The sequence below is a fragment of the Pungitius pungitius genome, chromosome 16, assembly GCF_949316345.1.
Source record: "Pungitius pungitius chromosome 16, fPunPun2.1, whole genome shotgun sequence".
Classification (NCBI taxonomy): domain Eukaryota; kingdom Metazoa; phylum Chordata; class Actinopteri; order Perciformes; family Gasterosteidae; genus Pungitius; species Pungitius pungitius.
Window position 1 is genome coordinate 17,554,263 of NC_084915.1, and position 16,605 is coordinate 17,570,867.

Consider the following 16,605-nt stretch of genomic DNA (forward strand, 5'->3'; position numbering starts at 1 on the left):
CTCGGGAAACAAACGTCGCGCGCCACTAATTTACAGACCAAATGACTTCAGTCAGAGCAGCAGTGAAATAAAAACCGTTTATTCTGGAGTTTACTACAGGTACAAATATGAATACTTGTATTTACATTTTACCCACGGGACAACTTTTACTTCACTACGTTTATCTGATACCTGAAGTTACTTTGCAAATTAATATTTAAGATACAAACTGTGTATAACATACAATACAATGCATCGTGTGAGGTTAAACTATTGTTTCCGGGCCATTTGACACGTTATATATGATTGTGTGACAAAATATATATGAAGGGTTTTTAAAAGAAGGTGTTTAAAACTACACTTCGGTTTAGACTCGGCTCGAATAACAATAGAAACGTGTCATGATTCCAACTTCTCAAATGTAAGGATTTGCTCATTTTCTTTTTGTTATCATTAAATATGTTAATGTCTATAAAGTAAAAGCTTCTCTAAAGTTGTCGTTTTGAGCTCTGGGTATTTGCAACAAACACGTCAGACTATTTTTTAGAAACCAATTAATCAATTAATGGAGAACAAATACAGCGTTCTTGGAAACACAGTGATCCATATTACCACTTTAAAGAAGGTAAAGGTGGTGAATACCCTGGAAGACGTCACATAGGGTCTATGATGTCATAGAGTCTCTGGTGACACTGACCTCTGCTGGCGGCGCGCGCACAACAAAAGGTTCCGCTGCCCACGTGGTGCAAAAACGCACAAACAACACTTATTTTATGGGGAAAGGTAAAAAAGAAAATTCCAGTTTGTCGCATCCTTTTAACTGGAACCAAGGCGAACACCAGTGAGACCTGTGTTTTTAATACTGTAGAATAATCTACGTTAAATAACAACAAAAGAAGATGGAGCAAAACATTTACCAGAATTGGCGAAGAATTCAAAATACAAAAGAGTCGAACCTGCATTTTACGATATAAAAAAACAACTCTATCGACAGAAAAGTTCTTTGGTGTGACGATAAAAAGGTTAGAGTTTATATGCAAGAAAGTTTAAGTCTGTGTCACGCTGAAACATCAGTCTTTGCTTATTTCCCAGACTCAAATTGCTTTTAGTATGAATACCAGTTTCAGGAATATATACATTGGGCTTTCGATACTAATATGAAGCATTTCAACTCAACAGTTAGGTGGACAATTTCCAATATAGTGATTTATTTGTTTTTCTTCTAAATAGTTATGTTTTGCATCTATAGAAAAACACCTATTTCATTGTTTGGATTCCTATTCGTTAGCATTTAATGTAATAATACAATTATACATTTAATGGAGCCAAGAAATGAATCAATAAGCAGTTCTGTGACTTCAATGCTATTTGAAAAAAAGATGGAGGGAAAACTTGTTTAGATTAAGGCTTTATTTTGCTAAAACCGGAAGTAGTGGGTTCTATTCCGGCCGGCTTGACACTGGTGTGGAAAAGATGGCTGCTTCGGCGGCAACGGGGAGTTCTTCCCCAGGTTTGTGTCCAAATTACGCCGTGATTTGCTCCTTCCTGGAAAGGTACGGAGCGTTGTTGGACCTGCCGGAGCTCACCTTCCCCCAGCTGGAGCGATCCCTCCAGGACACATCCTCGGGTAGGGCCGCGAAACCCCCAGCTGCTAGCGGGAGGAGGAGAGACTTCAACCGCTGCATTAATGATACCGTGCTAGCTGGCTAGCAGCTATGTTAGCTAGTTGTGTGTTATTGTGTGGTTTTCTAACCTTCGCATTTGCTTAACTGAAAGTGCACCGCGTCCCAGAGCCGTTTCTCGAAGTGCAAAACGTGTCCACGCGTCATTGGGTCATTACCCACGCGCGAACCCACCGAATTACTCGAGGTTTTCGCCCACTTTTCTAGCTTTTAAATCGGGTTTAATTTTTCTCCAGGCAGCCTTTATCTGCCGTTGTAACACAGACACAAATGTGTGGCGATAGTGTTTGCGAGGCGGCAAAGGTGGCGATGGTTCGTGCAACACGTCGTGCAGGTTGATGATGGTTCGGTGAGAATGTCACCGTCTCTGTCGGGCACGCGATTGTGCACTTTATTTACAGTTAAAATATTTCGCCATGTAGTGGTTTGCTCAGCTTCCGTCACGCTGCCGGTAACGGACACGACATCCGGTGGAAGCTTTCAAAATAAAGATGGGAAATTAACTTTTTTTAAAAGATAGTTGTTATATGATACATATCTTAAATAGAAAATGTTACAGTCAAAGTATCTTAAAGTGATTAAATTCCATTTAATGAAGCTAAAGCAGAAACAAAATGTGGTTGCAAGGATTTGGAAACTAATATTAATGTTTAAAAACTATGTATTTTTACTGGTTAATGTAAAACATTACAAACTATTTACATGTAAACATGTGGCACTTTATCCTTAATGCTTCTTGGATTTTTGATACTCTATTTCAACCCAAACCATGGAACAACCCTAATTGTTATAACAGTATACATCCTGTTGTAATCAAACTGCCCTCTTGTTTAAAATATAACTTTTGCACAAACACAGAGTTGAAGAATTTTACAATACAAATAGTTGAAATCTAACGGCACAACCGGTAGTAAACAAACACTTAATGTATGAGTACGATATACTATTATATGGTAGAATAGTATGTTATTCCTTCATATAAAGTGCAAATATATGAGAATATCAATTGTAATCAAGACCCTTGGTGCTATATAATAAAATGAATGTCATCTTAATGTTTTGTAAATAGGTCAAAAGAAGATTTACCTTAAATAAAGATAATGGTACTATTTTCTTATTTAAATTTGTGCAGGCGCGTCACTGTCAAATATTTTTGTGATAGGTTCAAAATGTTTAGGTTTGTATGTAACTTCTGGATCACAACAAGGCGTTTTTATGATCTTACAACCTGCTGTCAGATTAAAGCATTTCTTTGCTGTTTCTAAAATCACCTGAAACTCTTTTAAACCCGTTTATTGATCAATTATAAACTAAGATGAATATGTAGGAGTCCTGGTCTCGGTTTAAGGTTTGACGTCATGAATAATCATTGAACAAATTTGAAGTGTTGGGCCGCTTTGTGAATAACGGCCACGTCTCCCCGACCCTTCAGTCCCGAAGCTGCTGGTCGACCTCCACGTGAAGCTGCTGAGGAAGATCGGCAAGTCGGTGTCAGCAGACCGGTGGGAGAAGTACTTAGTGAAGGTAAACCAACCCCTTTTTAAGAGGTGTAATATTCGCTTGAATACGTGACGCTAAGAATGGAGGAATGATGGAATGAACGTGTTTTTATGGCAGATATGTCAGGAGTTCAACACGACGTGGGCGTGGGAGCTCGAGCAGAACGGATACCAGGAGCTGACCAGCGAGTGTAAGACGGGGATCCTTAAAGTAAGAACCTTTCATTAAGTCCATGACATACAGCTTTATTTGAGTGAAAAATGGATTCAAGCTAATATCCCACTTTGATTCAGAGTTTGTTTCTAGATATGAAGCCATGTGCTATCTTTAGAATGTGCAGCCGTGTTCCGTGTCCATTCCTTCCCCGTCGTACACGCTGTTTTTCAAACAAGGTTTTTTAAATTTTCTTCTACCTCCAGTATTTGTGCGAGTGTCAGTTTGACGAAAATGTCAAGTTCAAAACGGCCATCAACGACGAGGAGCCGGAGAAGATGCGTCTGCAGCCCATCGGCCGGGACAAGGACGGTCAGATGTACTGGTTCCAGCTGGACCAGGAGGACAACGTGCGCGTCTACCTGGAGGAGCAGGACGACCTGGACGGGTCCTCGTGGAAATGCATCGCCAAGTGAGCGTCCTCCGCCGTGAAACGTTCTGTGTGTGTGTGTGTGTGTGTGTGAATAAACGATCTCGTGCCTCCTGTTGTCTGCAGAGACAGGAACGAGCTGGCCGAGGTGGTGGCGCTGCTGAAGACACAAATTGACCCCGAGCTGTTAAAAAGAGATCAAGAAAACAAACCCGAGGGTGAGGACCAGACTCGTGATTAACATTTGATCGCGTGTGTTTCTGGATGGATTTTTAATTAAGTTGCTTTATGAATAGTAAAAAGTTTAAAACATGACGGACCCACTCTGTGGAGTCTCTTCAGTAAGCGGCTTGTTTTTCAGTGTGAACATGTCGCACCGTTTGAAACGTCTTCGTTTGAATGAAAGGCGAGTGAATTACGGTGCCTTTTATATCGGTTCTCTCTGAAAACGCACCTCAAGAGTTTAGACCCAACCAGCTGAACACGACACGTCTGTTTATAACCGATTCCTTTCCATGTGTGCGTTGCAGGCGAAGTCAAAAAGCCGGAGGACACGTCCGATGAAGACGGCAAAGACTCCACCAAGGCCGGCGCCGCCGTCGGCCCAAAGACGGAGAACGACGACATGAAACCAGAAGACCACAAGTTGTCTCTGAACGGCAGCCGTCCAGCGGAGGTCCGTCCGGGAAAGTCTTCGGGGGATCTCGACATCAGCGCCAAGACCCACAGCATCAAAGAGGAGCCGATGGAGGCGTGCGACGGCAAAGCCAGCGCGCCCCCCGCCGCGGAGGCGCCGCGCGGCCCCGTGAAGGCGGAGAGGGCCGGCGAGGCCCCCAAGGTCAGCGCGGAGGAGGTCCAGCAGGCGCTGAAGGACGACCAGCAGGCCAAGATCCCCCTGAAGAAGAGGGGGATGAAGTTCAGCGAAGACTTCGAGAAGAACAGCGCCATCGTGGTGCAAAACGCGCCGCTTCCTCCGCTCAGAGAAGCCCCCAGAGCGGACCCCGCCCCCAGAGCGGACCCCTCCTCTGACCCCGCCCCTAGTGCGGACCCCGCCCCCAGATCTGACCCCTCCCTCGAGCAGACCACACCACCGCCGGTTCTAACGGTGAACGGGGACGTTCAGCCCGGACCAGAGGTTGTCCTCCGGGGACACGCGGCGCTGAAGGACCCCCCCACTGAAGCCGGTGGGTCTGCGGCGCGGCGGCCGGGGGACGGCGCCCTGCCGGACCGGCGCGGGAAGGAGGACGGCCGCGGCGAGGAGACGCTCGTACCCGACAGAGGAGACGCGGGCGAGAAGCCCCCGGAGGCGGCGTCCGAGCCGGCGGGCGACGCACCGACAGGAAGGACGGCGTCTCCGGCAGAGACCAGAGACGATGCACCGGGGCGAGAAAGACTGGAAGAAACCACAAAAGACCCGAGTGAGACGTCAAAGGAAAGCGGAGACGTCGAGTCGAAGGGTTCCGAGTTAAAAGAGGCGTCCAACGTGTCCACGTCTGAGGACAAGCTCAAAACAACCGAGTGTGGAGACAAAGACACTCCGAAGAAATGTGCTGACGCCGCGTCCGTCATCAAAAAGACGGAGGGACCAGCAACCAGGGAGACACCGGGAGGACGGTCCACTGCTGGAGAGGCCGTCGGGTCCTCCGTCATTAAACACGCACAGCGGCCCGATGGCGTCCCCCGTCCAGAGACGAGGACGGAGGGGGAGGCCGGCGCAGCCTCTGGGGACACGGAGAAGAGTAAAAACCCCGACGAGGGGAAGAAGACGTGCGGCCGAGAAGACGGTCCGATACGTGACGTCTCCAAGAAGAGCGACGCCACGCAAAGCGCCCGAGAAGAAGAAGCAATAAGACACCATCCAAAGACCCGAGAAGAGGACAAAGCTGAGGCTGCACAGAAGAGGAAGGAAGCTTCTGGGGGGGAAGATAAACTATCCAGCTCTGTGGAGGACAAGACCACCTCTAAAGGAACTGAAAGATGCCGCACGGGACAGGAAGTGGACAAAACCGAGGCCGAGCGTCCATCATCATCATCATCAGCAAGCAAAAAGGACACGGACGTGATAGAAAAGGACCCCAACATTGAAAAGAAAAATGATACAGATAAGGAAACGAAAAAGGACACAAACCAGGAAATGAAAAAGGACATAGAAATTGAGAAGAAAAAAGACACAAACACGGAGAAGAAAGAGGACAAGGACACAGACATTGAGAAGAAAAAGGACAAAGAGACAGACATTGAGAAGAAAAAGGACAAAGAGACAGACATTGTAAAGAAAAAGGAGACAGAAAGAGACACAGACATTGAGAAGAAAAAGGACAAGGACACAGACATTGAGAAGAAAAAGGAGACAGACATTGAAAATAAAAAGGACACAGACATTGAGACGAAAATGGACAAAGAGACAGACATTGAAAAGACAAAGGACACAGACATTGAGACGAAAAAGGACAAGGAGACAGACAAGGAGATGAAAAAGGACAAGCGGGTAGAAAGCAAAGAGCAGAAAGGACCTGAAACCTCGCCCGAGCTGCAGGAATCTGCTCCTCAAACCGCCAGCAAAGAACCCGAAGACGAGAAAGACGTCTGCGTGGACGGGGAACCCGGCGAGGACGGCGGCCCTAAAAGCAAAAGCCCAGACGAGGTTTCGGCGGCTGTGAAGGACGTGGCCAACGGCGGGAGGCCGACGCGCCGCAGGTTCAATCCCAGAGGCCACCGGAGGAAAGCCCAGCTCCAGAGGGACGAGAGCCCGGGGGACACGGAGTCCGTCCCCACCGCGGGGAGGTGTCTCCGCAGGTCCGCCAGGATCTCCAGGCCCACGGCCAAGGCGGCGGAGATCCACGACAAGAAGGCGGAGAAACCCACGGCCGAGAAGGACGGAGACGACGAGGCTGAGAAAGAGAAGGTGGTGGAGGAGGAGGAGGAGGGGGGGGGGGGAGGGAAAGCGGTGCAGAAGACACCCAGAGAGAAGAAGGTGGATCAGGAGGGTCAGCCCAAACCAAAGGTAACGTTTCTCACTGCGCTTCACGTCTCTGTTTAAGCACATGTCCTGAGGCGTCCTCTCTGCTCGTCTCCCAGGGGAGGAAGAGGCGGAGGGTCCGCTGGTCCAACACGCGCTCGCGCCGCAAAAAGAAAGGCTCCGAAGACGACAGCGACGAGGAGTCCAGCGAGGACGAAGACGACGAGGAGGAGGAGGAGAGCGAGGACGACAGCGACGAGGACTACAAGGTGGAGCGGAGCAGGAGGAGGCAGAGCCGCCACCGAGAGAGACGAAGCTCCGCCTCCTCCACGTCCTCGGACGACGACCTGCCCCCCAACGACGACCCCTGCAAACACTGCGGCCTCCCCAATCAGCCCGAGCTGGTGGGTCCTCACGGCTCTGCTCCTCTCTCATTGGCTAGCAGATGGTGGTGGTGATGCTGAACGGTTTCACCCCATTGGTGAAGTTTTCTTTTTCTTCAAACCTTCCAGATCCTTCTGTGTGACTCGTGCGACAGCGGCTACCACACGGCCTGCCTGAGGCCTCCGCTCATGATCATCCCCGACGGAGAGTGGTTCTGTCCGCCCTGCCAACACGTACGCGCACACCACACAGGTCAAAGGTCACGTCGGCTGTGCATGAATGAATGAATGGACGTAAAGGAAATGTGTCCCCTCCGCAGAAGCTGCTCTGCGACAAGTTGGACGAGCAGCTCGTGAACCTGGACGCTGCTCTGAAGAAGAAGGAGCGCGCCGAGAGAAGGTGACGAAAGAATCAGCCCTTTTTAAAAAGAGTTGGTGTTTTGCACTAATGTATCGTCCACATTGCACTTAACTGGCGTCTTCTCTCCTCCAGGAAAGAGCGGCTCATCTACGTGGGAATCAGTCTGGAAAACATCATCACGACCTCGGTCAGTAGTTTGTGTGAATTGGTTCCTTCATGCCAACCGAAGGAAGGTATTCACCCGAGAGTCTGTTTCAGGGGGAGGTGGAGGAGGAGGAAGAGGAGGAGGAGGAGAAGCCCCAGATCATCATCAAGGAGAAGAAAGAAGCAAAGCGGAGTAAGAGCTGGGGTCGAAGGTCAACGAGGACCAAGAAATCCATCAGCTACAGGTGACGAGTAAATACAAATGTGTGGAGATGGAGCGTTTGCACACACGCACACACGCACACACACACACACACACACACACGTGTTCATTGTCTTTGCTAATGTCCGTTTCACAGATTTGATGAATTCGACGAGGCGATCGAGGAGGCGATTGAGGAAGACATCAAAGAAGCGGAGGGCGGAGGTGAGAGGAGGAGTTAGTCGCCGGGGGGGCAGGGGGGGGGGGGTCGCATTAAATTAACCCCCTCCCCCAGGTTCCCAAAACGGTCTCTCGTAGATTTTGCGTTTCACCGTCATCTGTATTAAAAATAAAATAAAAACAAGGGATACAAAGTATCCATCTTCTCCAGCTGTCCAAACGTGTTGAGCTCTTTGTTTGTCCTCACAGGAGCTGGACGGGGCAAAGACATGGCCAACATCACGGGACACCGAGGGAAGGACATGTCCACCATCCTTGAGGCGGGCGAGGGCAAAGAGAACGGCTGCCCCCCCCGCCCCCCCGCCGGCCAGCGCAGGAAGAAGCGCCGGCGCCTCAACGACCTCGACAGCGACAGCACGGTGGAGGAGGAGGAGAGCGAGGAGGAGTTCCGCGTCAGTGACAGGTACGTTCACACAGACGGCCCCGAGGACCGCGGCGCTGCCCCCATCCGACACTCACGTCCAAGCGCTCTGTCCCCCCGACCCCCGACCCCCCCGACGCAGCTCGGAAGAAGAGTTCGTCGTGTCCGAAAACGAGAGCGAAGGCGAGTCGGAGTCCAACAACAGCGGCAGCAACGGCGACGCCAAGCGGCGAGACTCCTCCTCGCGGCGCCGGAAGCCGCTGAAACGCCGGCGAAGCTCCAGAAAGCGACGAAGGCCGAGGGGGTACTCGGATGATGAAGAGGAGGAGACGGACGAGGAAGATGAGGAGGAAATAGGTATATTAACAACTTAAATCTATTTTTAACGGAATGAGTTATTTCATATTCGGAGGTGGATTTTATTCTGATAATAAATCCTTTTGGATCGAATGAATACGTCATTTATTTCACATTGACTAAACAAACTAAAACATCAGACAGAAAAGCCAAATATTATTTCCAGCCGTGTCATTAAATGCTGTGTTTGATGCGTCCAGTGACCGAAGGCTCCAGCGAGTTCAGCGACAGCGACCTGGACGTCAGCTTCCGGCGATCTCGCCGCAGTCAGAAGAAGCGAGTCAACTACCGCGAAACGTCCGAGTCCGGAGGCTCGCAGAACGAAACCCGGCCGTCCAAGATGAAGCGCCGGGTTCGCCCGGACAGCTCCGAGAGCGACGGTTGGTAGACGAGCATCACACCACCTGATGGTTCATCTCATGCTGTGACTGAATGAACCCTTTCTTTCAATAAAGATGCCTTCAGAAGCAATGCAGCTTAAATAAATCGTGTTCAGCACCACGGACAGCGACATTGATGTGAAAACAATCACTTGTCATCACAGTGGTTCTGTTAAATACTATTTTTTTTTTTATTTGGACCTGGATCCGTTTATCAGATGTTTGTTCATGAAGGAGACTGTTTGTTGTGCAGTTGCCTTTCATGTCACATGGTTCTGAAAAACCACCTTTTGTGTATTTATGACGACAGAAGAAGCTTCAAACCGATTCAAAAAGGATTGTGAATACGTCACCTCAGCTCTTATTTTAACTGCCTCCATCTTTCTGCCCCCCCCCCCCCCCCCCCCCCCCCCCAGCGAGTTCCTCCAGAGGCTCCGAGGAGGAGCCCAGGGACCGGGGAGCAAAGAGGAGAGCCGACTCCTCCGAGGACGATTCTCGGCAGCGCCGCAGACGCCTCGCCCTCAAGCGGCGAAGAGCCTCCGAGGACGACGACTCGGACGCCGACTCGGACGACTCGTCGGAGGAGGAGGAGGAGGAGCGTCCGGTCCGGAAGCGCGTGAACCGCATCGACTCGGACGACAGCGAGGAGGAGGAGGGGAAGGACCAGAAGGAGGAAACAAAGGAGAAGGTGGCGGCTGGAACCCCGGGGGAGGAGTCGAGGGCAGCGCCCCCCCCGGTGGACTGCAAGGCGCCGGCGGCGGCGCTGCCCCCCACTAACGGACAGAGCTCGATGAAGAGCCCCGAGGGCGCCGCCGCAGCGCCGGAGCCGCCCAAAAACACCAGCGCCACACCAGCTGTTGCCATAGCGCCCAACGGTCAGGTTGGCCAGGAGGGGGCGCCGCAGGACGAAGACGAGGACGACCTGTTGGGGGTCACAGACCTGGTGGATTACGTCTGCAATAACGAGGATTTGTAAAGAGAACAAAACAAATGTTGTACCGTTTCATTCTTTGTGGTATTGTATTTTTATATTGCTTAACTTTATTACTCCCCCCCCCCCCCCCCAGCAACACTTCCTTATTGTCCTTTTCACTTGTGTCATCTGGACCTCGAGTCTCAGCCAAGAACTGGATCCGCCGCCCCTCTGTCCCTGTGGGACTGTTCTTCTTTGAGGGAACCAAGCAGCCGATGCTTATTTGTTCATCTTCTTCCAGCTTCACTGCCAAACATCATCATCTCCATCACCTGCAGACCTTCTGCTCTCCACATGAAATGAGAGGTGGAGTTTTCATTCCAACGCTCAATGACCTTTTTTTGAAGACTAAAATCATGTGTAGAACAAATTCTCTAAGGTTCTGGGCATCTAATTGTTATGAATCTTGGTGGTACGTTTTTATCCAAAAGTAGTTTTCCATTTTGGGAGAAGTGATCATTTGACTTCTTGTAGACCTGGCTTAGCTTAGCTTAGCTTAGCTTAGCTTAGCTTAGCTTAACTTAGCTTAGCTTAGCTTAGCTACTTTCTGCTTTAGCTCTCACGCACTGTGCCATTTAAACTTAATCTTTAGATGAGACTATTTATTCTAGTCCAATAACTAGCATTTAAAAACGTGTCGACCAAACTTCATCCGTCGGCGCCCCTCGAACCTTCTGCAGAAAGTAGCTTTTGTACATTGTATAAAATGATTTTAACTTGAGTGGGAACCATCCGAGTCTTTGTTTAGGTTCACAAATGTAAAACTCGTCATGCTGAGCTTTAGTCTACGCTCCCGTTTTTGTGATCTTTATTTTTTTAATGCATTTCATTTTTTGTATATCTAAACATTAATCTGTGAGCTCTCAAAATGTAAAGTGTCTTATTAATTTTTTTTTTTATTTGTACATTGCCCTTCAGTGAAAGGTTGACACCTGCTAAAGCATGTTGCTGAGAAAACACTACGATCCAAAACACCCCTCTTCTTTTTGTTTTGTCTTCTCTATTTTCATCATTTTGAGATTATTTTGGGGTCCGGTAGCTGTCAAATGCAAACTTAAGACCCGGAACCAAATCCTGATCATGAACAATGACCAACCTGGTGGCGTAATTTGTGTTTAAAGCGATAATATCTCTGCAAATTCTGAATGAGGGAACAGAGACAAAAAAACAACCAATGACTCCACGACCTCTGGAACCCGTCTGTGTGAATATCTGTAGTTTCTTGCTGTAATATATTTAGAGGCATTTTTTTATAATGGAAAAAAAATATATTGGGCAATTCTTTGGGATTGCAGGAGTTTTTAATGGTTTTCTTTTGTAGGGAAGTAATCTCGGCAACAAAAGCAGAAACCGTTTTTGCATATTTTTAAAGATCCTCCCGACGTGTTGTTGCATCAGCGCTGAACGACTCCCAGGCAACGCATGCACTGACCTAGTAAAAGGCATGTGACAGAAGCTTGGTGCGGGGGGGGGGGGGGGGGGAGATGGAGGATTATCCAGAAAATAATCTGGGACAACGGAATCTGAGTCGTTTGTAGCGTATGTTGTGAATTAGTCTCCACAGAGGAGAAACCACTCGATTTATCACGCCGCGTTCACGACTCAACACCTACACATGACTCTGGCCTCCAAGCATGCGCACACACACACACACACACACACATATTTAGTCTTTAGATTAGCAGGACAGAAGACAGAAAACCGGTAATAATGGCCGTGTGTGTTCTGGTGGAGGAAACGCGGATGTCCGCTTGTAACCGTGTGTTTAAAGTTCTCCGCGGAGATGAGAAGGTATTTTATGAAATAACCTGCGTCGGAGGAGAGGAGGCCGATGGGATTAAAGGAGGAAGTCGGTGCCAATGACTAAAGTGTTAAAGAGAGTTTCCTATTTACCTCATGAGGAACCTGGGAGGAACCGCCCTGCCCACTGTGTATAGATTCTAGTCCACTGGTTGCTGGTGTTTTGTCTGCTCCTTACGTTTTTGTTAACTTTACTGTTATTTCATATGAATCTGATCTTGTACATTTGTCATAATAAAATCGGTTTCAAGCCTCACGTCGTCCTGTTTTAGTGACTCAGTGTGGAAATGAATGAATTCAGTCAAGTGCAATGAATATAACATTTAGTTTGGCAGCAAAATCTGTGACCACACTGATTAATGAAGGATTATTAACTACAATCCATCATAGTCTTAATTTGTATTTGTACTTTGTGATATAAGTAAATACAGGTATAAATATTTAGTTTGCTATCTCAGTGTAGCTTGTTAGCATTCTAGCATTTTCTGGTAAAAGAAGAAATGAACTTATTGACTTGGTTTATTGTCCTACATTTTTAATAGTTTTTGATGGTGATGCTGATTAAATAAACGGATCGAGGGGCTACCGAAACCAACAGAAGAAATGATTTGTTTGTCTTTGATCCGGGCCTCGGCTCGGTTTGACCCCCCCGAACAAACAGAAGGTTTCAGTTTCCAGTCCCGACGTCTCCATCGACGGCTCAAAGTGCTCCAACACAAGTTCATCCAGGGTCACGGACAACCTTCCTGCCTAATGAGTACTTTTCCTTCTCTAAGTACATTCAGCTGATAATACTTGACTTGTGGAGTTTTTATGGTACTTTTTCTTTGGTATTGATCCGAATGCCTTCTTCGTCGCAGCAGAGGTCGTGACGTGTTCCCGATAACCCGCCGTGCGCAGTCCGTCTCATAAAGAGATGAAATAATCTTTTATTAGTATCGGGATGGAGAAATGTACCGGATTAAAGCAGCAAATGAGGGTAAAGAACAGAAGGACATAACAAAAAAAGAGATGAAAACAGCGGTGATAAAAACACAAACAGAATGAAACAAATGAAATATTAGATAATACAGATATATGTAGAAAAATATGTATTATTAGATTAGTCAGACTAGGGAGGGGGAGTGCAGGAGGTGGGGGTCAAAGGTCATCTTGTGTAACACCACCACGGGGCCAAAGTACCAGAACAACGCTCCACGGGCCCGGTTTCTTCTCTGAGGCCACAGTCTGTTCTCTGTTTATTGTGGATATCATTATTATTATTATTATTATTATTTTTCAGCCTTTATTTGTTTCAGTGAAAGTAAATTGAATCAGCAACATTAAAAATGAAGTAAACAAGGATTCATGAGATCAGCCCCAAATCCAAAAGACATTTTATTTCTTCTTTTTAGATGTTTTTATTGAAAATATTTCATGTAAGATTATTCAAAGCCCCTTCTCTAAAAATATACTGCATATTTTACTGAGTCACTGAGTGAAAAATTAGCTTAATCACATTCCTACTTAAAAAAAAAAAAAAAAAAAATGCAATGTCATCTTTCCAGACTTTAGAGGTATTTAGAATTGTAAATTAAATTCTCCTTGGTTCACAGAGGAATTAAATAAATTCATCAGTATTTGCAAATATTACACAAGCTTACTTTCATCCCATCACTTATAAACAGTAAGTGATCATTAGTCAATAATGATGCCTCCAGGAAAACGTAAAGATCACAGAAGCTTTGGTTGACTTCATTTAAAAGGTTGTTTAGAGAAACCTTTTGTTTTAATCAGACTCAATATCAGAGAAAACCCAACGTTATGCTGCATCACATCTGGTTCACTGCAAGATTCATGTCAGACATGGTTTGTTTAGTGTATTAGAGTAGACTCCTATTGTACTTATACAAGTAAAATCTGCACTTTTTTAACCACATGCATTATTTGTGTTTTTCTGTGAGATCTTTGGTTCATTTTTTGTGCATTTTTTGTGCAATATTTTCACATTTTGGAAACACGTTTAAGTTGTTTGTGTGACGTATTGATGGCTGCAGTGAGTCACAGACACTTCTTCTGTAGAAATGTGCTTTTTCACAGTATTTCATGTGCAAAACGTTTGGCAAAAACAAAGCGCAGTTAAAATGTCAATGTTTCCGTGCTTTGATTTAATCAAAGAAAAGGCCTCACTAAGAACTCATTAAAAAAACACGCCTTCATGAGCCATCGTCAGCTCCTGTCTGCGTAGAATGAAGCTTCAAAGCATCGTGACCCTCAGGCAGCTTGTGGTCTTACATTCGAGGACGTGGAAGCACATCCAGGTGTTCTGGAGTAGAGCTTTGTTTTAACCCCCCAGGAGCCATGATCACATGTAATCATTTTTTAAAAATAATTAAAAACAGGAAATAATTGCATACTGCTGTAATGGAATAAAAAGCTTAAGACAGAAACGTCTCACATGGAGGACGCTACTGTGTCTTCTGCTTCTGGACGGCGGGGACGTCCGGCCCGACGGGGGTCTTCCCGGAGAGGAAGGGGACGACCTTCTCAAACAGCAGGACGCAGCTCGCCACCCCTGCGGGGGGAAGGGGGGGGGACACACATGTGGAAGACACGGGAGGTCAGACTTTGTGTATAAGTGAAATAAGAGACTGGGTCCAGCGGGGGGGGGGGGGTACCTAGGACGGGGCTCAGCCAGTAGACCAAGCAGTACTCTGCGTAGCTGTGGCCGCTGCAGGGGAACTGGACAGAGAAGGCCAGGACGGGGTTGAAGACAGCTCCGGAAATACCTCCACCTTCACAGGGGGGGGGGGGGTTAAAAACAACAACTACTAGAACACTACTAGAAAAAGAGAAAAAAAAACATAATTAATTTGTGTATTTTGAGGAACGATCTCTGCCCGAGTTCTTTTGTTCTTTCAGGACACGATCAATTGTTGTGAAGTTTGAGTTTAATTTTAGTTTGGAAATAATTGACACACTTTAAAATTACTTAAATCTGTTAGATATTTACTCTTAAGACTTTTATCATATTCGTTTTATCATATTTGACAAAATGACATTTTATATTTATATTTTTATAAACTGTAATTGTATTGTCATATATATATATATTTTTAAAATCTAATTTGTATTATATTTTAAATTATCTGTTGCCATTGATTTTATTGTCTTTTATTGTATGGTTATTTATTTTACTTTATTATTGTCGTATTGATCTTTTATTATATTTGGGTATCATGAGGTAATTATTTAATGATTAAATAATAATAGATTACAGCAGGATCTCTTTTTAGTTAAATGAACACTTGAGTCGAACCAGTCGGTGGTTAAACCTTCCGCCTCCACGTGATCAGACAGGTGATCGCAGGTGATCAGACTCACCTGCGTAAACCACCGCGGTGATGACAGCGGCGACGAAGGGCGCGCGAAGCTTCTCGTCCAGTCCGCGCGCGCGCATGGCGGCGGCTTGGACCGCGAAGGCGCAGCCCAGCTCGACGGCCGCGGCCTCCGGGAGGGTCCCGCCGAGGGGGTCGAAGCACCGGAACCCGAACTTCTGGTGCCGGACGTGGACCTCGGAGAGACCCAGCGACCAAACGGCGGTGGCGAAAAACCGCGCGGCGACCGCGGCCGCGAACTGGCAGGCGACGAGCACGGCGGCGGCCGCGGCGCCGCTGCTTCCGCGGCAGACGCTCTCCGCGGCCCCGATGGGACTGCACGTGGCCCCGCGGAACGTCCCCAGGTGGACCACCGTCACGACGTAGGTGAGGGCGAGGCCGAGCGGCGCGGCCGGCGGCGCCGCGGCGCCCAGCAGCTTGAGTTCGTGCGCGCAGCAGCAGAGCTGGAAGGTGGACGCCGCCTCCAGGACGCGCGTCCGGTGCGCTCCGGAGAGGAGGCGCGCGGCCGCGGCGCGGGCGGCCTCGCTGAGCAGCACCGCGGCCCCGAGCACCGCCAGAGAGACGTACGCGTCGCTCATGTCGCCCGGTTGTTGAGCGTCCGCCTCACGCTGCGATCCGCTGGGCTTCAACTTTCTTTTTGCGTTACGTCAAAGTCGCTCCACGCTGCGTCAAAGCCACGCGCTGGCCAAACAGGAAGCGGGGCGGAACCGCTTTCAAAATAAAAGCGCGATCGTTATCTGAAGATCAGATATTTTACTTCTGAAAAAGGTGCAGCACCAGAGTGTAGAGCTAACATTAAAAGTCACGCAGCAGTTGAATGTATTAGCATCAAAAGTAAGGTTATAGTAGGCCTACTTACTTTATACTCAGAATAATTTAGGAAACCTTATTAAATTATAATTAATATGGAAATTAATGTAATATTGCTGCTAGTATAATGAGAGCATTTTATTTATTGTGGAAACTGCTGGAACTTCACCCAGGGATCAATCTCAAATATTTACTCATGTATATTTTGGCATTTTTATTCGACCTGATCCCTTGTTACCACAGTTTCTCACAGGCTGCCTTTCTGTAAATACTTAACAGAACACTGAATGTGTTTTTATCAATGCGTTCAAATAAAATGTTTATGTATGTTGACTCCATTGTGTTGTGGAAGATCTCTCAGTAGTTGTTCTAGAAGAACTGACAACAGAAAGCCAATCAGTTATTTCTCCAAATGCCAAACCAGTCCTTAATAGCGCTCAAAATCTCAGCAATTTGGTTTTTATTTTGGCAGGAAATGGGAAACGCTGTGACTTGTGATTCACTCTGTGCATAC

At 47.3% G+C, this 16,605-nt stretch overlaps 2 protein-coding genes across 2 annotated transcripts; one reads left to right on the forward strand and one right to left on the reverse strand.

The window, feature by feature from the left end:
* The first annotated feature begins 1,421 nt into the window (after positions 1-1,421).
* Positions 1,422-12,160, forward strand: rsf1b.1 (remodeling and spacing factor 1b, tandem duplicate 1). Its single transcript, XM_037467248.2, has 16 exons — positions 1,422-1,606; positions 3,094-3,185; positions 3,279-3,371; positions 3,581-3,786; positions 3,871-3,962; positions 4,275-6,748; positions 6,823-7,107; positions 7,216-7,320; positions 7,407-7,486; positions 7,580-7,634; positions 7,706-7,836; positions 7,951-8,018; positions 8,223-8,436; positions 8,537-8,751; positions 8,952-9,131; positions 9,548-12,160. The coding sequence occupies exons 1-16, from the start codon at positions 1,453-1,455 to the stop codon at positions 10,105-10,107; spliced, it is 5,004 nt and encodes a 1,667-aa protein (XP_037323145.2). The 5' UTR covers positions 1,422-1,452; the 3' UTR covers positions 10,108-12,160.
* Positions 12,161-13,014: 854 nt separating this feature from the next.
* Positions 13,015-16,034, reverse strand: aqp11 (aquaporin 11). The gene is made up of 3 exons (XM_037468363.2): positions 15,268-16,034; positions 14,562-14,678; positions 13,015-14,458 (listed from the first exon to the last, which is right to left on the reverse strand). Exons 1-3 carry the CDS (start codon positions 15,857-15,859, stop codon positions 14,352-14,354), a joined length of 816 nt encoding a protein of 271 aa, XP_037324260.1. The 5' UTR covers positions 15,860-16,034; the 3' UTR covers positions 13,015-14,351.
* Positions 16,035-16,605: the final 571 nt, after the last annotated feature.

What these genes read in the sequence shown, in the direction of transcription:
- rsf1b.1 (XM_037467248.2), top strand. Translation starts at nt 1,453, where the DNA reads ATGGCTGCTTCGGCGGCAACGGGGAGTTCTTCCCCAGGTTTGTGTCCA. An exon ending in GTAAGACGGGGATCCTTAAA is followed by an intron (nt 3,372 to 3,580) that starts GTAAGAACCTTT and finishes TTCTACCTCCAG; the next exon opens with TATTTGTGCGAGTGTCAGTT. An exon ending in TCCCCAATCAGCCCGAGCTG is followed by an intron (nt 7,108 to 7,215) that starts GTGGGTCCTCAC and finishes CAAACCTTCCAG; the next exon opens with ATCCTTCTGTGTGACTCGTG.
- aqp11 (XM_037468363.2), bottom strand. Translation starts at nt 15,859, where the DNA reads ATGAGCGACGCGTACGTCTCTCTGGCGGTGCTCGGGGCCGCGGTGCTG. An exon ending in CACCGCGGTGGTTTACGCAG is followed by an intron (nt 14,679 to 15,267) that starts GTGAGTCTGATC and finishes CCCCCTGTGAAG; the next exon opens with GTGGAGGTATTTCCGGAGCT. An exon ending in CTGGCTGAGCCCCGTCCTAG is followed by an intron (nt 14,459 to 14,561) that starts GTACCCCCCCCC and finishes TTCCCCCCGCAG; the next exon opens with GGGTGGCGAGCTGCGTCCTG.